At 40.0% G+C, this 27,705-nt stretch overlaps 1 protein-coding gene across 1 annotated transcript in view; it reads right to left on the reverse strand.

The window, feature by feature from the left end:
- LOC122362009 (cysteine-rich motor neuron 1 protein-like) overlaps positions 1-27,705 on the reverse strand; it is an 89,493-nt gene that overhangs the window by 18,301 nt on the left and 43,487 nt on the right. The window contains 3 exon segments of the mRNA XM_043263248.1: positions 12,748-12,869; positions 14,017-14,137; positions 19,074-19,316. Of these exon segments, the coding sequence (XP_043119183.1) occupies positions 12,748-12,869; positions 14,017-14,137; positions 19,074-19,316 (486 nt within the window).

Here is a 27,705-nt window from a genome sequence, read left to right on the forward strand (position 1 = left end):
GCGCATAGGTCTCTCTTCTTATATTAAATTAGGAGATAAACAATTTGTTTTAGTTTATAATTGAAATAAACATATACATTTCAATATTATCGAACAATTTGGGGGAAAAAAAAATCTGATTTTTACTTTTTTTTTTTTTTTTTTTAGTAATTGTTTGGTTTCTATAGCAAGACATGTTTGATTCAGGGAAGGTGTCTGTGGTCGGCTGTCAGTTGAATGACGGCAAACACGTCCTTGAAAACACCTCTGATCAGCCTGTCTACGACAAACAAGAGGCCTTGGAACATCCTATCAAACGAACGAGTGCCAGATTATCAAAGAATTCCATTAAGAGGGGAATTATTAGAAACCTGGAACCAACAAAAAGCACCCAGAGCCAAGTGGGAATTGATCTCTGCACGCTTAACTATTGAAAGATCAGCCAAATGTGGTGCACAGCGTTTTTAATTCCAGTGAATAATTTTGTCAATTAGTACAGGCTCAGTGAATTACCTAATAATCTGGTGTGGCAACTGTGAGGTTGTCACACTAGACAGGCTTCACAGAGGACTGTGTGAATTTGCTCAGTTTTCTAATCAAAGCTTTTTTTTTGTTCCATCAGCCTGGGTCTGTCACTCTCCTCTGGGTGACTGCTACCGCTTCTGAGAGCGGCAACTAATTGGAAGGAGCTGCTTAAAAATCAATGCACAAAAGAAAAAAAACTTAAAAAAGTAATAAAAAAATAACCCCCTGCCATTAGACAGCTGTAAAGGAATTGGATGCTAAAAGGAGCTGTACGGGTGAAGTTGAGATATTTATTAGAGGAGAGCTCTCTATGAGTGGAATATGTCAAGTGTCTTGTGCTAACAGGTATCGTCTGTGTTGTATGATCTTAATGATATAGTACGCCAGAAGGATGAGCAGAAGGATTCAGATCTGTTATTAATAAACTATATCAGGTTTAATTGTTTGTCACACACTTTCAGGAACAGAAGGCATCAGATGTGTGCTATCTGGGCAATTAGCTGAGGAATTGTAGGTTATCAAGAGGTCATTAGCTTTTAGTGAGAAATCCAAGATGGTGAAGAGATTACAACAAATTACTAATTAGCAAGAGCAATACATCAATATTGTCTACACACCTTTTGAAGCAGGTCCAAATAAGAATAAGGATCAAATACGTTTTTGAACATAGTTTAAAATATCACATTCAGTATCTTATTCTCATGTTCGGAAGTTGCATATTGCACTACTGAAATGTAGTTAATACTTCCACATTCTTCCACATAAACAGTCGTCAAATGTTGAAGGATCTATGGGCTTCTTCTATGAAGCCTGATCTTTAGTTCTTATTTTCTATTGATTCAAGTCAGCTGATTGGCTGGGCCATTCTAGCAGCTTTATTTTCTTTCTCTGAAACCAACTGAAAGTTTCCTTGGCTGTGTTTGGGAACATTGTCTTGCTGAAATGTCCACCCTTGTTTCATCTTCCATCATGTTGGGACTGAAACAGCTAATATTATTTCCTCTGACAGGGCGCAGGATTGCTTTCTAATTACTGATATATTTCTGCTGGCGTCTTGGCTTTTCACGGCTTTTTGCACCTCTTCATGTGTTCAATACTTTTCCCTGTGTTATTTTGTTTTATTATGCATAACTTTATTTTTTGTTTTGTTTTCTGTGTATGTATGGATTATTTGGGTTGTTACATCCGTGAAAAGATAATGTCAGCAGGACCTTTATAAATATATATCCTAAAAAATGCTGACACATTCAACGCTTATTTTACCTGCTGTATATGTATATAACAGTTGATGCTAATGCTAATGCAAATGAACCAGTTGCAAAAATAAATAAATAAAAATATTCAATAATAATTCTCTGCAAACAATTAATCAGTTAAAAATTATTTAACAATAATTCTCTTGTGAACAGTTAATTGGGGACAAAGACTATTTTTGTTTTCCTGTTTGCGAATATATTTGCAAACAGTAAACTGGTTATTTTATTTTAATCATTTAATAAATGATCATTTCAATGAACAATTTCAATGAATAACTGAATTCAAAAACAAACACAACTACAACACACTCTACAATTGTTTTAATCTTTGCACATTTAGATATTTATCAGTGCAAAATTAATCATAATTAAGGATCCACATTATTTTGTGCCAAGAAATAAAAGGAAACTTTTTTTTTTAAACAACATGAAAATGAGAAATACATTTTTTGAATGAACTAACTATCCCTTAAACTACTTTACATTATAAGTACCTTATAAATCTGGCAACAGTTTGTAAATAGTTTCCCACAACACTGCTCACTACGCTATCGAGTCCCAAACAATTCTGATGGTTGGGATCCGATGCTAACCTGTTCTACCTAAACTCCCTTTCCCTCAACCAACACCCCCCACCCAATATTATTTTTCCCACTCCCATCTTAATTAACCATTCTATCCTGCCCATTCCCTACCCAGTTTCCCCTTATCCTACATATTCCCTACCCAATTAACTAAGGTTTACAAACAATATCATCAAAAAAATCTAAATGCTTATATTCACATTCATACATTCTATGCAAGTAAAAGGGTAAATGGGATTGGCTTGATCTCTGCAATTAAGGGGCTCACGCTTGAGACTTGACTCAAGCTCTGAAACACCCCTCTGGACCTAATTATAGAAATAAATAGTGCTTGGGTGGTGGAAAGAGTAATACAGCTGTTTATATACAGTACACTTTGCTTTGAGATTGCAACGATATATGAACACACTTCCCTCATGCGCTTATTTTGTGGGAAGACGTCATTTGAAAGTACACCCATGCTTTTTGTATCAAGTGAAATGACCCTTTTTCATTTATCTTAATGATTAATGAGCTTCATCTTATTGGCACAATGGTGCAGCCACAGTCAGGTGACGTGTTGTGGCAGAGGTGAAAAACTGAATCAGTATCTTGAACTTCCCAGATGTTCAATGCAATGGACTCACACAAATGGATCTCATTTGTTAAAAATGACACATGCGGCCATCACGGTTAAGACTCAGTGTTGGGTCTTATAGGGGTGACTCTGACATGCTAGAAGAAGGTACCTATTTCTTTATTTTGTCGCACTGAATCTCAGTGTTTATGTAAAATGGCTGCTTAAAACCCCTGCTGCATCTCATAAGTTTTCAAGATAAAGCCTGACCCAAGCCGTCTGAATGTCGTGAAAGATTTGTAGGAGAGCAGATAGCGAGCTCGCCCCCACTTGTTTTGCTGGCTGTTATGACCTCACAGAAGACGAAACCCTGCAGAGAAACGGTAAAAGGGAGAACCTGCTGCATTCCCATTTTTGAAGGGCAAGCCATAAGTGCTGGTGTGCAAACAGCTGGCAGAGGCTCACCGAGAGCTTGGTTTATCCCTCTCTCACCACAGTAGGACAAGCTGGTTGTTGAACAAATATGCAAAGTTTGTCAGGCTTGAGCTGGTGGCTCCATTTCTCAACCCACTGGCTGCCTTGATTTGGGCTTTACCCATCACAAAGGATTATACAAGTGCAGCAAATTCCTTCATAGTTTTATGGAAAAGTCTTTGACTTGGACTTATTCCGGAATCCTCTGGCATTAGGGATTGGGTGTCGTGTAGGGAGAACGAGCTTGAATGAATTCTGTTTAATATTCAAAATTTCCTCCCAGGGCTGTAATCCTATAACGACTCTGTCAGGAATGAAAATGCTGATTCAAAGTCTCAGTAAACTTTTTGAAGGAACTTCTTGGAGATGGCCATTGTTTTTCTTGCATGGAGTGTGGCTCATATCCCCAAGTTCTAAACTGTTGTGTTCTGACAGACTGAATTGAAGGGTGAAGGAGGTGCATTAGCTCGAACAACAAAACAAAAATAACACAGATATATCAGTTAGTTTAATAACAGATGGAGGCTCTAGCATCTGCAGTTCTGCACCAGTTTTTCTCAAGTCATTTTTGCACCTTCAGAAACACAAAGATTAATGATACACTGTAAAAAAAAAAAACCTGCATAAAAACAAAACAAAAACAAAAACAAAAAACAAAACAAAAAAAAAGTTGTTTTTGTGGTTGCCAAATTCGACCATAAGTAACATTTTAGGTTTTACAGTTTTAACTTAAATGTACAGTTAGATACTGTAATTTCATTAACTGATATAATGTTAATATACCAATGTATTCAAACAAAATTTGTTTTGTACCTTTCAAATATAGAGATGAAAAAGTTACATGAAAGCGAATCACAAGTAGCTTTTAAATAACACAGAAGGTGCACATTGTCATTCACAATAACTAAACACTATCATGGTGAGACTGAAATTAAGATTTAAGATGTAAATAAATAACAACATTACATGTAACATACAACCCTAACAAACATAACTGATAAGAAAAGTTCAAACAAAAGAACTTTTAAAGGAACTTTCAAGTAGCCATCTAACAGGTTTTTATTCTAGTATTTTCACAGTTTTTTACTGTTAAAATTAGAGTCACAGTGTACTGAGAAAAAAAAAAAGTCCCCAAGGTTCTTGGACTGACATTAAATTATATATTACACAAAAACACCTTAAAACACCTTTAAATTCACACTACTGTCTTCTCTTGTGAAACTATGTGTGTCAAAGGTGTGTGAATATTTCTCTTTTTTTTCCTCTCTCCGCAACACCTTTAAATGAACTATGAAAAGGTACAAAAACTTGACTTGGCAGTTTCTTTTATTCTGTTCAAGTCTGAGGATTTGAGTCTTAGCACATTTTACACTGGTGCGTTACACTTCCAGCCTGAGGCCTGTTACTAGTGGGGTGAAAGATTATGCCGATTATAAAGCTTCAGGGCTGTGGGGGGGCATCCTGTGATTTCCACTGACTGGCCGAGATCAGCATAAAAAGACATTTAGGACAATTGATGGGCCACTGCTGCGCGTCATCGCAAAAGCTTATCAACTGCACGTTTGCAGCCTTGCCAATTTAAACATAAAAAAAATTAAGGTATTCAAGCACAAGAAGTGAAGGAACTCAACTGAGTATGAGTACACTCATAATTTATACAGTGAAGACTATGCAATGCTATTTTACATTTTATTATTGTGCTATTTGATTATGTGCTATTTGCACAATTTCAAACAGAGGCCATGGGTACAACCTGTTTAGTCTAGAAGGCATCTGTACATGGTATGCGAAGAAAATTGTGTTTATTTTAATTTCCATTTGTTCATATATTAAATATGAATACACACAAGCAACTAAATCATATTGTTTTATGATGAATGTATTATCAATTGCTAAATTTGAGATACTTCCTAATTAATAAAAATAATCATGTGTTAGAAAAAAATGTAAACATTTTTGCTTGAAAGTAACACCACATGACATACCAACAACCATGTTTTTTTGCTTTATTGTCGGCACTCTTATTTTTCAGCATGCACCATGAATTTGTATTTTTTATTTATTTTATAGAATTCCTTAGATTTTCCTCTAAAAATCAGTGCAGGACATCTAAAAGTCTAAAGATTCCATCTTGATGATGATTCTATAATTTACAGGATCACGTACAAGCATCATCTAATACAAAATACGGAGTGGAGGAGAGTCTTTCTCTCGTCTTGAAACACCACACCTCTGTGTAAATTAGTGGAAGAGAATGGTAACCATGGAAACACTACCCTGAGACGCCAAAGCCTAGTTTTCTCTGCCTCAAGACCGATCCAACAGGTCCCCTCCCCTGAGGCCTTGAGGCCAACAGCTGTTAACTGGCCCCACCTGAATTGTTAGAGTGTATGACGGCACTAGCAGTCTGTAGGAGATGAGGTAAGTGACAGAAGTCAACTATGTAATCTATATGACTGCCCAACCTCCACACATCTGTAGGAGTACAAATTAAGAACGGCTACTACCTGTGCTCTCATGGCAAAGATATAGAATCGCACACACATACACACAGAGAGTCTTTCTTATTACACAAAGGCCATCCGAAGCAGGAGGGAAAAGAGACCATTTATATTTAACTCTAAGAGTTTGACAGGATTGTGAAGAGGCAGTAATGAAATTCTCCATCTGGAGATTAAAACACCTCCACATCTTACTCTCACAGTTCCTGAAAAGAGCACTGAAGTGCAACCTAAAATAACAACATCTATTGCCGTTCAAAAGCTGCTAACCTTAACGTGGAAGATTTACATAATCTCCCATCTCCAGTCGCAAACTTGTACTTGTTCAGATGCCTCCCGCTTGAGGTCATGGTTAAACACGGACCACTGTGCGCTAAACGTAATATAGCAGAAGAATCACGGCCGGTGAAACTTCGATCCAGGCACCACAAACCGAGTCTCATAGGGTCTTTAAAGGAGCCATATTGTATACTGTAGTAGCCTTTTATATTTTCCCCTGAAGTCCATTTTTATTGTTAGTTCAGGTTTCACGCAACCAAAACTGTTCCCTTCTGTCCTTTTGAGCAAAAAAGTGCTGTATTTTGAATTCTACACTGCCTTACTACCTGATTGATATCAACGAAATAGGATCTTGAGCAATCATGCCTGTATCTGTGACTGCCTGTGGCTCTGCAAACAGGCAAAACAAGAGTCAAGAGGGTGGCCCAAGCTCTTTGGCCAGAAAACTAGCCAATCTGTCTGTGATCTATTTTGAGAGTTGGGGCTGTTGACATTTTTCGTTGCTGACATCTTTTAATAGGATACCTTTGTAATTTTTTAATGGTTTTTGTATAGAAAACCATCAGGTGTGGTATCATCAATACACTAATTTGAAAGCAAATTTTCAGATTGATTTCAATAATCAGATTTGTGTGTGTGTGTGTACCTGTAGTAGCTTGTAACAAATACTTTTCTGTTAAACTACTTTGCACAAGGTGATTGGTTAAAGCTTGCTGCTTTACATTTAAATAGTTGGTTAGAATTTAGTAGAGCAACTTCCTCGAATCCTCCAGCTTCCTCAGCTCCACCTGTATAGATCTGCTACAGGCCATTTTATATGATGCTTCTGCAGCAGCATGCCTTAACTGTTTCTGTGTATGTACTGGCAGTAGTAAGTTCTATACTTGATTTGACGGCAACTAACAGCAGCATGGCATATCTATACAATTTCAAAATCCAACAAACATCTAAAGTTTGTCAGAAATGGCGAGTGTTTGAATAGAATAGACACTGAATGAAGTATGTCATATAGTATGAATGTGTGGTATGAAGTAATAGGCTATCCAAGTACCTTTATAAAGAACCTTTTATGGAATGGAAATAGTCAATACATAATAAAGGTTTTTATTCGAATCTTTATTTTTAAGAGTGAACCGCTTTAGTAATACTGTGAATTGGGGACAGAATGTTTATTTCACATACTGCTTGTCACCTACTTTATAGTGGGGGCTTAGACACCTTCAGATGCAAGGTTAAGGGGAGAAAGGCAGAAAAGAATCTGCACCATGAAGAAGAAATAGATTTTGAAGGCTGAGGAGATTGTGGTTATCTTCCTCTCAGATGCTTGAGATGCTTTTTTCTGTGTTAGTTAGGAGAACGACTCTCTAAAGGACTCATTCCAGCATTTCTTTTCCTTTCCTGTCCTAGAGCCCAACAGGAGCTGCCTCCCGGTGTTTTTCAGCCCTCCCTCATGCTGCAGGCTAGCTTGTTTTGGCTGCAGCTGCTGAGAGGCAGACTAAATAATGTGATAACGTGCCGCTCCACAGTTGCGCCTTGTGCTGCCAAGACCCGCCACTGCTCTGGACATGCAAATCACTACAACCGCACAACACCTGCAAATCAAGGCTAAGTTGTCGAGAAACAAAACAAAACAAAAAAGACGGCGCCTTTGTGTGCATGTTTTCCCATTTTTTATCAGTGAAAGATAGCGGCCGCTGTGTCGGAGCAGACATAAATAAGAGCAGAGTATAAAAGGGAGAGCATAGTGCCTACGGGGCCCGTCAATCATCGTAGGCTTCACAGTGCACGCGTTATTTGAATGGCCCCTCGGTGACTCCTATTCGAGCCCTACCTTAAAATCACTTTCCTCTTCCGACAACGCTTTCTCTGAAAAGAGAAAAAGAGAAGTCCGTGCTTCTCGGTGGGCCATGGTGTTATGTTTATGCTAGTGGTTAAACTGAAATGTTATGTCATTTACTGGCTGAGCTTGGTAAAAATGTGATTTCAAGGCTTATAATCTCTCGAAAGAATGAACAGCCGTTTAAGCATTTCCTTTAGAGTGACGTGTCCTAATCCACGCTTGTCCTCTGAAAGAGCACGTATTGTTCTTCCATACGTCATTTGAGGCTGAACAACATGCTACTGTTTACAGAGCTAATCCTAATGCTAACCGCTTAAGCGTCGACAACACAATCAAGCTTCTCGATGCTGAGAAGAGGATTGAAAGCGGCACTAGTAACCTCTATTACATCGCCCTTCTATCCCTAGGTTGAACAGCTCGCGCAAAGCGCCAATCATGCCCTTCTCCATGACAACTGCTCTCTGGGTAAACATTAACGTAATGATGGGGCTCGTAGCAGTGGGGCTGTATGAATGGGGACTGACAGGTGTGCCAGTTCATGTGTGAAGATGCACAAAGATAATTACGGGACTAAAAATATCACTAATGACAAAGCAAATCTACCATGCACAAATGCGGCAGGGTGGCTGCTGTTTTGTCAAACAAAATGTTCACATATTCACTTTGATTTTGATGCAAGCTTCTATGTGGCAAGTGAAAAAAGCCGCGAATTAAAATTGAAAACAAACCTAATGCGAAACACAGCGGAGGAGCGCAACTAAAAAAGAAGCTATCTTTAGCAACACATTTGGTGCATTACGAGATGCATAAAACTGAAATTCCTTGGTGTGGTCAGAGTTACCTCACGTTTTGAATTTTTTGGGAAAGTTGCGATTAGCTCAGGGTGGGAATGTTCTAGATTAGATGCACACATACACTTGCTAATCAGTCCTTCTTCTTATCTACTCCCCAAAAGGGTGACATCACTGTCTGAGAGAGAAATGTGGTGCGCAAACACGGTCTGAGAATGCTCACTCTGTTGCCATCCCAAACACTTGCCTTTGGAAGTGTATGCGGACGCCTTGGGGAGAAAGTGAGCGAGCGAACGGCTGGCACAGAAAGATGGCATTCTGACTGTCTGACATCTGCTGTTTCTAGACTCATCAAGCCGTGAATTCGTTCAGAAATGGCATGGATGATCTACTCAAATATTCATCTTCAAAACTTCAAAGTTTTGATTCTCTGTATAGATAACGTTTCTTGTATTTACACCGCCCAGCTGAAAAAATAAAGATTAAGCCGGTTTTAGGAATAATAACGAACGGGGACCAAAACTATGTAAAAGTAGGTTGACAGTTTACACTTTAGTTCTAATAAAATGTTTAAAATGTTAGCTATAAATTTCTTTAATGACTTATTATATCTTATACTATGTATCCAGATCAGCTCAATATTATATATTTGGTTAAAGAGATGCCATTAAAAAGTATTATGTAAAACGTGCTTGTTGTTATAAGATATAGTTTGAGGGTTATTTATAAAAAGTTTACAAATACAATTTGTTATGTTTGTGATTAATTGAAATAAAATCACAAAAAAGTATTTATTTACTAAAATGTTTTATGTAATTAACAACAAGAAGCATTTCGCCAGCGTGTCATTGTAGTTGGTTAATTTACATGTCCGTCACTTGGACTCCTTCCATCTAAACAGACACGTTTGTTTGTTTCTTTGTCAGAATAAGCTGCAACCTGGTCCCGAGTTTATGCAGACAGTAAAACATCTGGCTACACAAGACTAATTTAGACCATCTTGGACCAGCTAATGACCAGCTTGCAACATTTCCATGAGGTGCCAACGTGACAAATCTACAGGGAAAAACTTCAAATAAACACAATATAAACTGAATTTAATAAGCCTCAAATCCTCATTAAGGCATGCCGCATTGAATAAATCTTATCACACGTTACAGAGGACAGAAGTGAAAGATGCTGGATCCTTCTTCCAATTAAAGATTCATAGAGACAGTTTCCAGCAGCCCAGCATTATGTAAATCAAATTAAAGGGATAGTCCGACCCAAAATGAATATTCTGTCATTATCTATTTACCCTCATGTCATTCCGGTCCTGTATAACTTGACTTCTTTAGTGGAGCACAAAAAGAGAAATTCTGAAGAATGTTCTGCGCACACATTACAAAATAATGAAAGTAAATGAGGACTTGGGCTGTAACGCTCCAAAATGGTGGTTAATATGACTTGTGGAGTATATTTTAAGGCTTCTGAAGTCATACACTAGCTTTGCCAGAAGAAACAGGCCAGAGAAATCTAATTATTCACTAAAATGCTCTCTTTTGACACATTCATGAGTATATTATGGTGTTCTTTTGAGTTGGATCTTTTCAATACAGTACGTCAGTTAATCCAGCTCACAAGATTCACATGATTAATTCGAATCATTTGTTCATAAACCTCACTCGGTACAGTGATCCTTCAACTAATGGAAGATTATCAGGTGAATTACAACCGAAAGGAATATTTGGCCCAAAAAAATGCAAGATCTGTCATGATTTACTCACTCTAAAAGGTTATTCCAAACTCGTCTCTCATATCATTATTTATCCTACTTTTATGGTTATTTGGATTATTTTTAAGATACAAAGCTTTAGTCTCCGTTCACTACCATTCCAAAAAAGTACTGATATACTAATCCAAATCATGTGTTTTTGCTCCACAGAAAAAGACCGTCTGTGGTTTTCTCGCATCTGCAGCGTATTCATCTGTTGTGCCAATTTGTTCATGCCACGACAGTCTCGAAGGTCACTCATCTAATGACGTCCGTGTGATATCTTTTGAATATTAATCAGTTTCTGTCCATCCAAGGATGAGTTCATCTTCTCTTTTCGTCACTCCTTCATGTTCTCCCCACCCCCTCAGCTATGGAATATGAGATCGGCCTCTACACTGTACACAGCCACCGGTGGCCAGATGTTCAATTAGCCTGTATTTCTGTTCGAGCTTTGATGCTCCCGCGCAGCTCTCCGGCCTCAGCGCTTTGTTCTCAAATCAGCCTCAGGCTAATTTCGCGCCCGCTGTGAAGACGACACGCAACCTGGCACCTCACACCCACACCGCTATTTATGCTAGCTTGTTTATATACATACGTGCTTGAAAGGAAGGTGACGAATATGGAAAAGCAAGTCCTTGGGTCGCGCTCTCTTTGCTTCACTTTTCTGCTACGTCTTTCATGTATTGTGTGCCCTAGGCCTAGGTGAAGGGAAGGAAATAAACAACTAGAGGGCAAGTGGGATTGTTTTCATGGGTCCCTTTATTCAGAGCACCACTCTTGAGGCTTTGCGCTTGGATGGAGCCCTGATTCTGTTGTCTTCCTCTCGGCGGTTGTCTATCCACGAATATGGAATAGGCCCAATGCGCGACATACGGCCTGGTGCTCGCTGAATCTTTCCAGCTTTGATTTGGTGCTGATTTCCTGTGGCTTTTGTCCACCTGTCGCCTGCGTTCTCTTCATCTGAAAGAGTTCTCCACCACCTGCACACAGCTCTGCCCACAGGTACTGTGGGGTTAAGCTCTCTTTTTCTGTCCCAATTCTCAGTGCAGGTTTTATTAGTTAGGAGCACTGTGTAGCGTTTGTGCATGGTTGTGCATAAGAAGCACAAGTGCCTTCAAAAAGTGGGTAACCGCAGATGTCACTTATGAATAATAACGTATTTTGTATGTATATATGTGTATATATAGGTTTGGCCAATATATTGCAGGATATATTCATGCTCATCTCGAAATTTACCGCTAATCAAAGAGACGGCTTTACTGATGAGATGCGCATAAATATTTTGTGTGATATATTGCCTAGCCCTATATATATATATATATATATATATATATATATATATATATATATATATATATATACACTGTATATGTGCTTTTAAAATGTGGGAAACCACAGATGTCCTGTATGAATAGCAGTGTATGTACAAAATGCATTTTCTAACATATGCTCATTTGAGTGTCTCTTGTTAAGATTTTCCAATTTCCTTCCCCACTTCTCACACACACAAACATATGCTTAAACTGCAATGGTAGCCTAGGCTTCTTTTTTGTTACCACCATTTCTACACAAGATGTCACATTTTAAATAAATGTGTTTATCACACTGTGCTTCTGCCTTTTGAGTGTTCGTCCTCTATTTGGTAAAAAAAAAATGCGACCTAACTTTAAGAATTCAAAAATGAAGAAAAGTATCACCATCATGTATAAATAAAAAAATACAATAAAAGTATCAAATATATTAACTTCAAAATACAAGTATAAGAAGGCATAAAATCTTAAATATACAAATGTATAGCAATATAATTCATTCATGCTGTTTTCTGCAATGATCAGGAAATTGCTGTTAATGTAGCTCTAACTACAATACTCAGCCGACATTCTGCCTTGCAGAGACACAGAAAGAGTAATTTAGGGAACAATAATAAGCTATGCCTTTTTGGGGTTTATTAAAGCCATTAAATGTAAAATGAATTAAAATTCCATCCAATTAACATTAAAAACACTGCAAATTGATTTTTTTAAAAGAGAGAGTACAGATGTAATAAAAGTATGTATTTTCTGTAGTGTGTTTTGGGTAATGTTCTGTTTTAGCTAATGGCCGGTCACTATGGCAGCAGCGACAGGGTTCTGCCCACTGACTAGACGACCTTCCCAAAACACCTACACATAAACACTAATTAAGACACACAGAAAACAGAACCTACCGTTGACACACTCGAACACATCGCAGCACCTCCCAGGTGTTCCATCGCCACGGGACACGACCTGTGGGGAAGTCCCCGCTGAGCACTGTGGGAAGGTGCAGAGGCCAGGCAAACACTCGCATCTGAGTGGAAGAGAGGGAGAGAAACAGGGAAATTGAGACAGAGAGAGAGAGAGAGAGAGAGAGAGAGAGAGAGAGATGCTGGCGGGGGGCCTGTCATACCTAATTCATAACAACAAAACACTCTCTTCTGTCACTCTGAAGTTATTAACTTTCAGTGCTGAAATAATACAATATTAATACTCCGAGACACACTGGGATTTGAGAACCGAGGCTAAAATGGTGAAAAATAATGTTCTTTGGGCAATCGTTTTGCTCTAACCTGGATTACTGGCATGAGACAGGTGTATAGCTATCCTATACCGTAGCAAGAGTAATGTCTACACGAAACATGTAACATCTACATTGTCTGTAACAATGTAAATGGGATTCGTAAGTGTTACACAGGTGTAACGTCTAAACATACCTGTGAGCATGAGACCGGTGTAACAGCGACCATGTTTACATTATTTTATTATAAATAAGATAATATTATGGTTCAGGTATTTACATAAATATGCTTTTAGAATGTTCCAATTTTACATGTTATAGTGCACAGATTGATTCATGGCACGCGTCATTACATCCAACGTCCATCCAACATCCCCTCCAGTATTTCACGTGTAAACATATAGTTCCTCTTCGTTATAATATTTGGGGCACTTTTACTAAAGCTTCAAGTGCAGTTATTTGTTTGTAATGCTACACACGCAGTTTGTTAGTAAGTGCCCCTCTTAGGGATTGTTGAAAATGACCTTTCTTGCAGTGTGTAACACAGCTCTAACCGAATGAAAACATTCTGCACAGTTTTAAATCTGATTGTGTATAAAGTTATCGACTCTCAAAACATCGTCACGAAACATTAGCGTATTGCCCGCCCACTTGTTAGTCTTGTTGGTCCGAACAAAAATGCGGATATGATTTGAGTTTGGTGTAATAGTGTACCTGGGATTACGAGAGTTACACAGGTGTAACATCTAATCATACGCGCGAGCATGACACCGATGTAATAGTGTAACTGGGACTGTGGGAGTTAAACCGGCAAACAGATAACTTCTATCTTGAACACTGTGGGTGATAGATATAACAAGCGTACCTAATTTGCAAATAGACATAACGCTAACCTGAATTGATTATGAGACGTGTGTAACGTTTTGAGTGTGAGACTAACCTGGTAGGAAGGGTGCAGCAGCCATCTGCTGTCAGTCTGACCTGAGTCTCATAGCTGTCTGCCGGACACTGGACAGGCTTCACCGGTGGACACTCTACTGTGCTGCAGTCTACACTGAACACTGAACACAAAACAAAACATGAAACATTTAGCACTTCACATCAAAGCCTATAATTAAAACACTTCATCAAACTCTCATCCAAGCAAACGATTTACCTGTTATATCACACCATAAACTTCAGCACATGCTGTTTACAGTGCTTAAGTCTTTTATAACGTAGGTTTAATGTCAAATATTGTGTAATAAATTGCAGTCGGTTAACATTATCAAACAGTTTCAGAGGTCAGTTATGACTATCTTTCAGTTACATAATATGAACAATGTGAACTGATGAAATCTTAAAAAAATTTATCAAATGACTAATTGCGATTAATCGCATTCAAAATAAACTTTTTGCACTGTGTTTTGTGTATATTCATTATGCATACACATTCAATATACATTTAGAAAATGTGTCTATATTTACGTATGTGATTATATATAAATATATAATAATAAAACGAATATTTGAAATACAAACTTGCATTTCTATAAATAAAATAAATATTCACAGTACACATACATACAATATGTAAACAAAAAAAATATTTTGGATGTGATTGATCGTGATTAATCGTTTGACAGCATTATTCAAACTTTTTTTTTTTTTCATGTAAATTTTGCTAGAGTTTTAGAAAACTGTCTTACAAAATCAAACCCAAAGCATTTGTGTCCCATCTACCAAACTGTCTCTGGAAGCAGAACCACTCATGTATTTTCAACAGCCCATGGATTTGGCATGTCTCAAAGGCTTTGGCAAACTCCCAAATCACGAAATCGCGCTCTTTAGTGTATTGGGAAATGAATTACTGTTGTTTTTTATGTCATGTTGAAGCCAAGTGCCTATCTCTGCTCAAGGCTGCCATATTGCAGCAAAATACAGCATGACAGAAGAAGATATATAAAAATTAAGGTACTATGACAGCATCTTGAGATAACCTGCAAAGAATTCAAATCTATCACTGTAGCCGGTTCCTGGCGTGGATTCCCAAGACTCCACAACATTCCATCCGTTGCTGTAGCAGGAAAAGAATTTGATATTGCAAGAAAAGTTTAGGCTGCATGCTTTTTATTTCAGAAAAACCAACATAGAGAGATATTTCACCCTCAAATGGAAATTTGGTCATCATATACTAACACCTCATGTTCCAAACATGTATGTAGTTTGTTTTTCATTAAACATAAATAACCAGGTATCATAAAATGACGTACCTGTGCACTTTTTGCCACAGTTTCATAGAGAAATGTCCATTGAGTGGCACTAACACAGGTTCAATATGTGAACCCTTGCACATTTTTTATTACGCTGATATAGGTGCGTTTTGTTAATGCTCCACCATGTTGGAAATATGCCCTACACCAAATACAATCCTAAACCTTCCCGATAGCATTACCAAATTCAAAACTGATATAAAAAGTCATTTGTTGATGCAACTGTGGAATTTCAACTACCTTTTATATAGATTTTTATCTGTTTTGTCGAACTGTAGTTACATGGGATTCAGATCAGAGCTCCTTGTCTCTCATGTACATTACTGTACTCCGTGAGCTACCAAACAAACCTACTGTTTATGAAAACCCATAGATATGAAGCTGCATATGTGTGATGCTAACATTCAAAAGCATTCGATTTTAAATCTCCCAGCATATTAATATTATTTCAAAATCGCATAATATTCTTCAAGCAATTGTGCAAAAAATACGCTGTATTAGTCAAAATTCTGTACATTTTGTGCAAAGGAATAAAATGTGTGAGAGTTTTACTGCCTCAAGTGTTCATTTCTTTCAGAAACTGCAGTGAAATGTAGTTGTTGGTACATATTTTGTGTCTCGCTAAAAAGTGCACCCAGGTGTGTTCATGCCATGTGTCACCAAGCCAGCAGAGGGAGCTTCTTACCCTGGGTGATCTGCGATCACTTCCTCTGCTGCTACTTCCTGTTCCAGGACTATAAAAACTGTAGCAAGCCACTCACCTGCAGGTTGCATTGTTTCGCCTGTTCTATTGTTGGTTCTCGAGTTTTCCTTAGTCTTTGTTTTCCTGGTTTTGACCCTGTCTGTTTACTGTTTCTCTGATCGCTTGCCGCCTGACCTGACCTCCGCCTGTCTCTGGATTTTGTTATTGCCTCGCTCCTATATATCTGTTAGCCCTGTTCGACGCCTGCCTGTTATCACCATGCCTTCGTTTAATAAAAGCCTGCACATGGATCCGCACGCCTCAGACCGCTCATTCGTGACAGAATGCAACCTCACACCAGGATCCAGCGGCTTTTCACCCGAACCATGGCCAGGTATGCACCTTGCAATGTCTTTGCTAACCCTCAAGCAGGGCACCCGATCACTTGAGGATTATACTCAGGAATTTCTGGACCTGGCTTACTTCTCTGATTTACCGGACTGTTTGCTAATTGAATTTTTTCACGAGGGAATAAATCAGCCACTCAAAACACAACTTGTTCGAGAGGGTCCACGTGAATCACTGGCACACTTTATTGAGTTTGGTTTAGTGACTGTGGGGTCAGCTCTCACGTTGGGTATTATGGAGGAAGAAGACACTGCATTTATGCCCAAGATGGATGCCGCCTGCCCAGAGCCGCTTCCCAAGATGGATGCCGCCTGCCCAGAGCCGCTTCCCAAGATGGATGCCGCCTGCCCAGAGCCGCTTCCCAAGATGGATGCCGCCTGCCCAGAGCCGCTTCCCAAGATGGATGCCGCCTGCCCAGAGCCGCTTCCCAAGATGGTCGCCGCCTGCCCAGAGCCGCTTCCCAAGATGGTCGCCGCCTGCCCAGAGCCGCTTCCCAAGATGGTCGCCGCCTGCCCAGAGCCGCTTCCCAAGATGGTCGCCGCCTGCCCAGAGCCGCTTCCCAAGATGGATGCCGCCTGCCCAGAGCCGCTTCCCAAGATGGATGCCGCCTGCCCAGAGCCGCTTCCCAAGATGGATGCCGCCTGCCCAGAGCCGCTTCCCAAGATGGTCGCCGCCTGCCCAGAGCCGCTTCCCAAGATGGTCGCCGCCTGCCCAGAGCCGCTTCCCAAGATGGTCGCCGCCTGCCCAGAGCCGCTTCCCAAGATGGTCGCCGCCTGCCCAGAGCCGCTTTTCCAACATGGCCGCCGCCTGCCCTGCGCCGCTTTCCAACATGGCCGCCTGCCGTGCAGAGCCTCCAGTGCCCGCCTCGTGCAGAGCCTCCAGTGCCCGCGCCTCGTGCAGAGCCTCCAGTGCCCGCGCCTCGTGCAGAGCCTCCAGTGCCCGCGCCTCGTGCAGAGCCTCCAGTGCCCGCGCCTGCGTGCAGAGCCTCCAGTGCCCGCGCCTGCAGAGCCTCCAGTGCCCGCGCCTCGTGCAGAGCCTCCAGTGCCCGCGCTGCGGCGCCCCGCCCACTGCCCGCGCCTCGCGGCGCCTGGCCCACTGCCCGCGCCTCGTGCGCCCCGCCCACTGCCCGCGCCAGCGCGCCCCGCCCACTGCCCGCGCCGCGCGCGCTCGCCCACTGCCCGCGCTGTGGCGCCCGGCCCACTGCCTGCGCGCGTGCGCCCGGCCCACTGCCCGCGCCTCGTGCGCCTCGCCCACTGCCCGCGCCTCGTGCGCCGCCTCAAGTTATCCCACCCTCCCACCCTTGCCACACGCCGCCGACGATGGATCCCAGCAGCCCTGCACTCATCCTCTGCCCTCCACCTGGAGCTCGCCACGGGTCTGCCAGTCTCCATCGCCGCTGTGGGTGAAGGATCCTCACTTCATCGTCCCGCCTCCGAGCCCCGGACTCCACCTCGGCTTGTAGACCCGTCGGCTTCCCTTAGGCTCCTAGCTCCCTCCGCTCCACCGTGCTCCGTCAATCCACCAGCTCCACCAGGCTCCATCGCTCTCCGGCTACGCCTTGGTCGGTCGTCGACCATCCGTCGCCTCAGGATTCCACTCCTCCAGCTTCGCCTCATCCCTCCATCCCTCCGGCTCTGTCAGGCTCCTCCCTTCCCCGGCTCCACCTCAGTCCTCTGTCGCCTGGCTCCGCAGCGTCCCTTCTCGTCCCCCGCTCTCGCATCAGTTGCCGAAGCCTGTGGCGTCGCCTAGACCTCCAGCGCCTCAACGCCACCTTGGCTCTTCGGCTCTCCACCTCCGCTTCAGTCTCCTCCGCCACCTGCTCCGCCGCCATCGGTCGGCGCCATGGAGTCGATGGCTGTTCCTCTTCCATGGCTCCTCCCTCCGTCGGCTCCACTGTTGACCACCATAGCTGGGCTCTGGATCACCTCCCGCCCGGACTCCTGTCTTCTCCCTGGCTCCTCCCTCCGTCTCTTCCTCCCCTGACTCCGCTTGCTGACCCCTCCCGGAACCCCTCCCAAGCTCACAGTGTTTTTGTTTGTTTTATGGAGCGCCAGGAGTCGCCTCCTAGGAGGGGGCTATGTCACCAAGCCAGCAGAGGAGCTTCACCCTGGGTGATCTGCGATCACTTCCTCTGCTGCTACTTCCTGTTCCAGGACTATAAAAACTGTAGCAAGCCACCACCTGCAGGTTGCATTGTTTCGCCTGTTCTATTGTTGGTTCTCGAGTTTTCCTTAGTCTTTGTTTTCCTGGTTTTGACCCTGTCTGTTTACTGTTTCTCTGATCGCTTTGCCGCCTGACCTGACCTCCGCCTGTCTCTGGATTTTGTTATTGCCTCGCCTCCTATATATCTGTTAGCCCTGTTCGACGCCTGCCCTGTTATCACCATGCCTTCGCTTAATAAAAGCCTGCACATGGATCCGCACGCCTCAGACCGCTCATTCGTGACACCATGAGATCAGGTAGAACATAAAAGTTGAAGCTCTTAGAAGAACTTTTACACCATACACTATCCTTTTCTATTTTTTTGGAGAACTATTTGTTTATACCCTGCTAGCGCAGACTGGTTTATACCGGTCTGGTTGCCGTAAGCTAGTTGACCTACACGGTGCACCGCGTGACGATGGAATCAAGTCACAACATATTGAAATGTATTACCTGGTTTGCATTCGTAGAGGTCACAACACTCGCCAGGTTTGCCTGAGCTCTTGGAAACCAGGATGTTGAGGTGCCCGGGCTGGCAAACTTTCCTCAGACACCCAGCTGGGCTACACACGCAGCGGCTGGGCAGGGGGCAACATTCACCTGGTGGAGCATAGCCCTCGATCAATATAGAGTCTTCTGGGCAGCGTGGAGAAAACTGCACCTCACATCTCGCCTTGGAACAGTCTGGCCTTTCCTCTGCAATTAAAAAAAAACAAATGTTGTCATTTCCGATGTTCAGTTATGCTTAATTGATACTCCTTTCTTGTGAGCAACAACGGTAACATTATTAAGAACTGCAATATGGTTTAAATTAAATTGTAAGACTGTCGCCGATGTAAGTAACAAAACTGTCTATAAAAGAAACATCTGTCAGGACACATTTTTACCTTATTACCTTTATTTTTACCATGTGGTGATACATATGCGAGTATTTGTCTTCATGGTTTTTTTTTTTGTGACAGTTACCAGATCACCGAGAGACATGCTGTTCATCACATATATGCATAACAAAAATAATAATAACCACATTGTCACGAGAAGAAAAGTAATAAAACGAACAATTCTTATCTGTTGAAAACAGTCGTGCTGCTTAACATTTTCATGGAAACTAATACATTTTGATGATTATTTCACGAACTGAAGGTTCAGAAGAACAGTATTTGAAACAGTGACAGTAAAAAATATATATATTTGAATATTTTCTTTTAAAGTATTTATTTAAAACATAGAATAAATAATAATACAAAACGTCATAATGTCCACAAACTTTGGAACAGTGGTGTAGGGTGATGATGATGATGATGATGATGATGATAAAAACAACAACAACAACAATAATAATAACTTAAATTCACCTAGTGGTAAAAAAAGGAAGCATACTCTGTATATATTTTTCTCAATTTCTTTCCAGTAATTTAAGATGATGTTATAAAAGCGGGGCTGACTGAAATTTCTCTACCTCGAGCAGACATACGATGAGCAGCTGCTTCACTCCCTTATTTTCAACTGAATATTGACCATGCAGTTCAAAGTCCAGTGTTTTATGAACACACTCAATTTGACCTTCCGTCATTCAAGGCATGATTGCTTTTATTCGTTCTTTACAAGAGAACAACAAGCTAACAAAGGAGGAAGGCAGAGAAATTGAAAAGGTGCATGGGAGAGACATAAAAAGAACCACAGAAAAGAAAACTCATGCTGATGTGAATGTGAATGAATGGCAAATGTCAGCAGGAGAGAAACGGCTGGCTCGCTGTAATGCTCCTGTTGCTTGTGTGCTGTCTGATAACAGTTGGCGGAGGGGTGTGTAACAACTCTAGGCACGGAGCTACATGTTAAAACACAGGCAGCAATATTAATACAGCCACAGTGTCTGGTTTATGCAAACAAATAAACTGATCTGGGCCGTACTGTGGATTCTCCATGAATATATGCAGTCTTAAAGGGACGGTTCATACAAAAATATTTATTTTATAAAAATACAGGTTCTTCAAATCAATGCCGTAGAAGAACCATTTTTGGTTCCACAAACCATTCGGTCAAAGGTTCTTTCAAAGGTTGCTTTCTTACCTTTTTATAATCTAAAGAACGTTCTTTCACCACAAAGAAACAGAAAGGTTCTTCAAATATTAAAGGTTCTTTAAGGAACCATTTTGACAACAAGGCATCATGAAGCACCTTTATTTTAAGAGTGTACTTACATTCATTTTATGTTTCTCTGAACACTACAAACTACTTTATAATACTTTCTGAAGCTACATTGTCTTCAGTAGAATGAAATTTAAGACTAAACCTCTGATGCAAATGACACATTATTTTACAAACATATAACCTAATATTTATTCTGAAGCAATGTTTTGCCTGTGTTCTATCAGCTTTTACACTTCTATTTATATTAACCTCAGGAGCTTATTTTCTTTTATAAAGGAAATATTTAAAACCTTATTAAAAGTATGCATCATATTTCATGTCAACTTAGTATCGATCAGTAGATTCCATTTACACTAAGGCTGTTAGCAAACAAATGAATTTACATAGCACAATTACAACTGCATTCATGTTATGAGATTAATGTTTTAAATGCAATTTTGAATACACAAAATGGAAATATGGAAACCTTGGGGAATTAACATGCTAACCCCATTGTGGTAAACCACTTAATGAGTGAGTCCAGTGTCATTCATTTAGAATTTTTACCTAGTAGTTTTTCTGTGAGTTTCTTTGTGTGCTCTTTTGCTCATTTCATACACTCATTTGATTTGATTTCATCCATAAAAGTCTCTTACAAAGAAACAGGCAGCGCCACCCTAAATAGCACCATAATAAACTGTTCGTTATCAACCGCTGTTTATGCTGACTGTAATAAAATTCTTGGCATTCTTGCCAATAATCATTCTTTGCGTTTTGACTGGTGTTTCTGTATGTGAAAATATTTAAGAGATTTTTGAGATTTGAGATTTTTTAAATATCTTGAAACTTGCATTTTCCAGGCATTTTTTTAATATTTAATGTGTGTGTGTCTGTGTGTCTGTGTGAAATATCATAGCAGTTTGTGCACGTGAACGTCACGGCAACGTATAACACAAAGTAGCTCACGTGGGACAAATTTCATGTAAAGCGTAAATGCACATAACTAACATAAATCAAGCAAACTAATATGCATAGGCCACTGCGTGTTGGCGAAATAACATTACAATTAGAGGACCGAAGGGAATAATACAAACTTTTTTTCAAGAAAACCTCTTGCACAAAGTAAAGTCAAGGACTTTCAAGGACCTGTATCTGTGTATGCTTGTTTGCAAAAACTTTGAAAAAAAATTCTGATTCGCAAACCTTCAAGGATTTCAAGGACCCGTGGGAATCCTGTTCTAACAATACTATTTCTCCTATTATCGTGCCAAGGACTTATGCCTTCAAGAGACCCTAATGATTATATAGTTATGAGACCCTAAAATAAAGTGTTATCAAGACTTATATTGCAGACTCATAAAGAATCCCTTGAAAGCTTGAAATTTTTGGTCCCAGTTCAGTTCGAATAGAAAAGGGTGACCTTGACAGTCTTTAAAATTTCACTGAAAAGTACATATTTGGACCAGCATAAGTATTAGTGGATTTTGACCATTTTTCGTACTCAGATGAACTATCCCTTTAAAAGCCACCAAAGACCCCTTCCTCAGAAATGCAAGTATATAATGATCAAACAATTGCTCCGAAATGATGAATAGCAAGAAAAAATGCACTGCAGGGCAAAACCACCGACTTTGTTGACTAAGGTTACATACTACGCAAGCATTACTTGCGACACTGATTAATTAACTGCTAAACTTATTAAAGGGGATGTACTCAAGCCATTAAACACATTGTTCACCGCTTTGTTTGATCTTGTAGGAAAAATTACATCTGATGTATGAAATGCATGTCTTACAAAGAGACTACGGCCTATTATTGCCTTCTGATGTGTTATGATGTGTTAGGAGAGGAGAGTCCTCCATAGAGGTACTCCTCTTTTGAGAGAGAGAGAGAGAGAGAGAGAGAGGGTGTAATTACCTCAAATGATAGACAGAGAGAGAACATAATGCTTGTGAATTCACAATAAGAGCAGTGAAGATAGATACCTCTTTAAAAGCTCCTCATATTTAAGCACTGTGTTTATGTGTCATTATACAAGCGGCCAGGCCTTTTGTTCTCACCAAGAATTTAAGGACAATTATGTGTTATTTTTTTGTTTGCTGGCAAATGCCACTTGAATGTGAAATGACTTGATAGGCGAAGATGTGATGGGCGAAAATGAGACTAGAGTGAATAAGTGACATGGTGAAGTGTCAAATGAGACATGTTGCAGTCACCAAATGAGACAGAATATCACAACACCTTGCAGTGATGGATGTGACATTTCGTTTAACGAATGTATTAGACAAGACGAGCACGCAGAAAGCGACTGCGCGATGCGTTCGAGAATGTACGTGCTACCTGGGAATCGAACCCATGACCTTGCTCCTACCGCGATGCCCTATTAGATGAGCTACAGGATGTTATCACATTTTTCTTGTTCTTGTTCATAGAGCATACTTGTCCCATCTACGGCCATTAACAATTTAGATTTTTCACCGCGGAATGACTTCATGAATAAAATTACACGAGTTCATTTAAAGTTCATATGTTTATATGGGTCTCAAAGTTGCTGTTTAAACATTTTGGAGAAACCACCACAGATGGAAGCTCCTTCTTCCCCTTTCATCATCTGTACATCTTCTCTCCTCTCAAAATATTCAACAATCCCCAATACATCAACAGATCTACCCTTCAGCTTTAGTATATATGTTCTCTCCCTCTCAGGAGTGCACTGCTGTAGATAAACAGCCTCTAATTTGGTTTTATACTCTGAGCACAACCCAGAGTTGAACCACAAAAGCCTTGCGGTGTACTATACATACATCTTACTTGGGAATGTTTTTTAACCCAGAAAGATTGTGGGAAACGCTTAAGATGTTTTCCACCTAACTGGTGTGTGCTGAAAACTTGTAAGAACTGAATGTAACCACAAAACATAGCGCTATCAACAAATATGTGTATGTGTATTTAAAACTGATCAGTTTGTAGGGTGAATAGTTAAAATGTTATCTCTCCGAATAGACTGTAGCACTTGCACTATAAAAGGGTGACTTTAAAATAAAATAACTTATTTTATGATATAGCATTCTAATAAATAAAAAGCAGAAAATGTATTAATGTATTAAAAAATCTTATTATAGCCAATCACAAAAAAAATGACGGAGGACTGGAAGTGTCATGAATCACGAACTTAAAGCATTTCGATATATATTTTGCTGTTAAACAAAATATTGTTATACTTTATTTTAGGGTCTCATAGCCAGTTGCATATTAGCGTGCATATTACAAAAATACTAGCCATTTATTTGTAATAAAAAAGCACATATTAATGCCTTATTCTTCATCCCTAATCCTACCCAATACCTAAACGTAATAACTACCAATAAAAGCTATTTATAGAAATTTATTGAAGGAAAACTGTAGTTAATAGCAAATAAAAATATAATCTATATACTGTAAACTAGTAAACCTACCAGGCTTCTAGTTGGTTGCTGGCCCATCAATAGTTAACCATCATGATAATCCATCCATTTACAGTACTGCACTCCTTGCTGAGCCTTAATGGTTCTTATTAATTACACCCTGATGAAAGAAAAGGTGAGAAAAACTTCCTCACAATGACCCCCTCCCCTTCCTTTGCTACAATGAGAACTACCCCTCAGTTCCCTTTTCATGTTTCTTTTTTTTCACAGCCTTCGCTGTGATTTCTCTTTTGACAATGACAGCTGTTCACCACTGATCGCATGGACGTGGTTGCCAGGCATCTGCCGCTGAGATGGAAACAGATTGTTACATATAAATTCAATCTGGGAGCAGCCTCGACCCCTGGGCTTATCATACTTCCACCTCCTGAGATGCGACAGGACACACATCTCCAGCCTCTCACCATAATGAAGTCCAGAAACACCTGGTACAGTGCGAGTGCGCAAAAGCACTGTAACGGCCATTTAGATACCAGCTGGAAATCTATACGAATCACATCTACGCCCGAAACCTTGAGAAATGAAGTTTAGACATTGATTATTGTGCCTGTTCGTACAGGACGCATAATTTTCGACCGATGAAAAGACTCGCCATGCATAATTATTGCCTATAGAAAAGCTGTTCTTCAAAGCACATCATCAAATCAGCCGTCATTGATGGAGACAGGACTCTGGCTGAGAGCAGCAGGTTGGCTTGGCACTGTAAAGTCATTACTTGTTATTCCACAGAGCCGGTGTAGGCTGCGAAGTCCTATGTGGTCACGGAGACCAGGGAGAAAATGGCAGAGAAAAGCATGGAGCCATGGAGAACATGGAAAACCCAATAAATTGCAGATAAACAAGCAGGCAGCTCCTACCAAGTAATCATTCTCGGAAAGGTTCATTGGCGTAGAAGGGATTCAGTAAGTGCAGTAGAATATATATGAGCACGATCTATAACATTAAAAACACTGCTCTGAGTATGGCATTTAATTGAATACTTTCTAGGTCATTCTGTTTGTGCCCGAGCGAGAGCATCACGAAACTGTTTGGCAGTCCCCACACTGTTAAGTGTCATGTATTTGCTCTGGTTTGGAGAACAAATCTCAATTCGTGATGGCTTCAATCTTGTTGTCTTGTTGTGGACCTCTATTATTCTCCGCCTACATCACAGATGAGTCAGCTAAGAAATCCCACCACGATATTACATGGCAAGCTTATGTGAAAAAAGATTTTCTTTTAATCTCATGTGTCATGTCATGACTTATACCATATATTATATATTCATACATTATGGATGCTGTTGGATTGCTTTATACTGATGCTTCATATGTAATTTTTTATTCAGAGTTATTGCTTTTTTAATACTTATGTTTAGTACTTTGTTCAGTTTTGAATTTTACATCATGTACATTATGCAGAAGTGCAAACCAAATTGCAAAATTCACTTTCATGCTTTTAACATGCCCATTCTCGACTTTTCAAACATAGTTGATGTGCATGTATTTATATTATTTATATCATACACAATACTGTTCAAAAGATCAAGGGTCGGTTAGATTTTTTTAAATTACTTTTCAGCAGGGATCAATTCATTTGCTATTATTTCACAATATTAGTGGTTTACTATAGTTTTGATCAAACAAGTGCAACCTTGCTAAGCATAAGATTTATATATACACTATGATATATGGTATTATTTTACTTAATATACCATATCATATATTTGATGTCACATAATTTTAGCATGTCTGAAACGCTGTATTAACATTAACAACCAACTTCCCATTAAAATGTGTTTTATCGATGTGTTATCCTTATAATTGTATTTAATATGGATTTATGCAATACATGCTGCTTGTACCAAACCCAGGCTTTTCCTTGCGCATGCATTACATTTCAAAAAGCTCCATCTCTGGATCATAGCGCTAAAAACCATAAAAAGCAGTTCGTTTTATCACATAAAAATTAATTTAGAACATCAGTCAAACTCTGATTTACCTTCCCACGTGTCAGCGATCCATTTAAATGCAAAACGACAGAGAGAGGTTTGATGAAATGTAAATAAGGAAGGTGAAAGATCAGCCTTCTCAGCCTAAGGCAAACAAGAATGAGGAATGATTTGAGACGGTTCATGTTTTTCTTCACTGATGGAAGCTGCTCTGAAAGAAGCGAGGCACATCTGTACACAGTGTGCAGTTAAAGCACATTAACACTGGAGTGAGTTTAGCCACGTTCCAAAACACAGTGAGCTGCCTACATGGAGAGCGCTTTTAAGGCAGCGGTTCAAAGCCTCTTTGTCCAACAGTTTTATTTCATGTTAACATCTTTATTTTCTAGAATTCTAAACATAACTAGAACATAACTAAACTCAAATAATTTGAAGACTTTCGGGCCAGCAGGTTGATAATCACGGTTGCAAAGGATAGTATAGTGGATATTTAAATGCAAATACAATTTTTGGTAACACTTTATTTTATGGTTTTGCCTATTAGTTGTTTAATAGCACGCATATTACTAGAATACTGGCCATTTATTAATGCTAATTAAGGACATATTAATGCCTTATTCTTTATCCCTAATCCCTAAACTTAACAACTACCCTACTAACTAAAAATAAATTAAATATTTATTACGAGAAAAGTCATAGTCAATAGTTAACAGGTGTTACCTTTTTTAAAGTGTTTAAACAGTACAAAAGGTACAAGTAACACTTTAATATAGCGACAATTTTCACTATTAACTAGTTGCTTATTTACATTAACATATTAGCTGTTTATTACTTCTTATAAAGCACATATCCTTCATCCCTAATACCCAATACCTAAACTTAGCATCTACTTTACTAACTTTTATTAAGCAGCACATAAGTTGCAGTTACTGGTTTGTTAATAGCGAGAACTGGACCTTAAAATAAAGTGTAAGGTTCATTATGGTGTGAAAAGGACCTTTAAATGATTAATTATTCACACTTCACTCTCAAAAGGCCCTTTTAAGAAAACCCGAATGGTTCTTCTACTGCACTCACTGAAGAAGTTCCCTATTTTAAGCCTTTATTTTTAAGAGCGTAGGTCCCATTAGACACTCAAAGGCATATATTTTCACACTGGATCCAGACACAAACCAGCAGAGAGTACACATAAAGAGAAATGAATCAAAATGAGCGTACATGAATACGGCCCTCTGATGACTCATTACGGGTGCTGGTTAATTGAGACAGTCAGAGAGTCCAACGACTATCCACTCCACAATACCGTGCCCCTAGAGAACATCACTGACACACTTCAACCAACCCATTACGCACATCTGGCTTTGGAGAGCCTGTAATGGTCCACATCTGTAGAGCGTGCATGCCCAGCAGCGAGGGTGATTGAAGAGCATGCATGCACCAGAGCACACACGCCTTACGCCACGGTCCACATTTGCTGTGTAAATCATTCCATGCTCAGAGGTGCTGTTAGCACATCATCATCATCGAGCATCCATATGGGCACGGCAACACTTTGTCCCTG

The sequence above is a fragment of the Puntigrus tetrazona genome, chromosome 17 (genome assembly GCF_018831695.1).
Source record: "Puntigrus tetrazona isolate hp1 chromosome 17, ASM1883169v1, whole genome shotgun sequence".
Classification (NCBI taxonomy): Eukaryota; Metazoa; Chordata; class Actinopteri; order Cypriniformes; family Cyprinidae; genus Puntigrus; species Puntigrus tetrazona.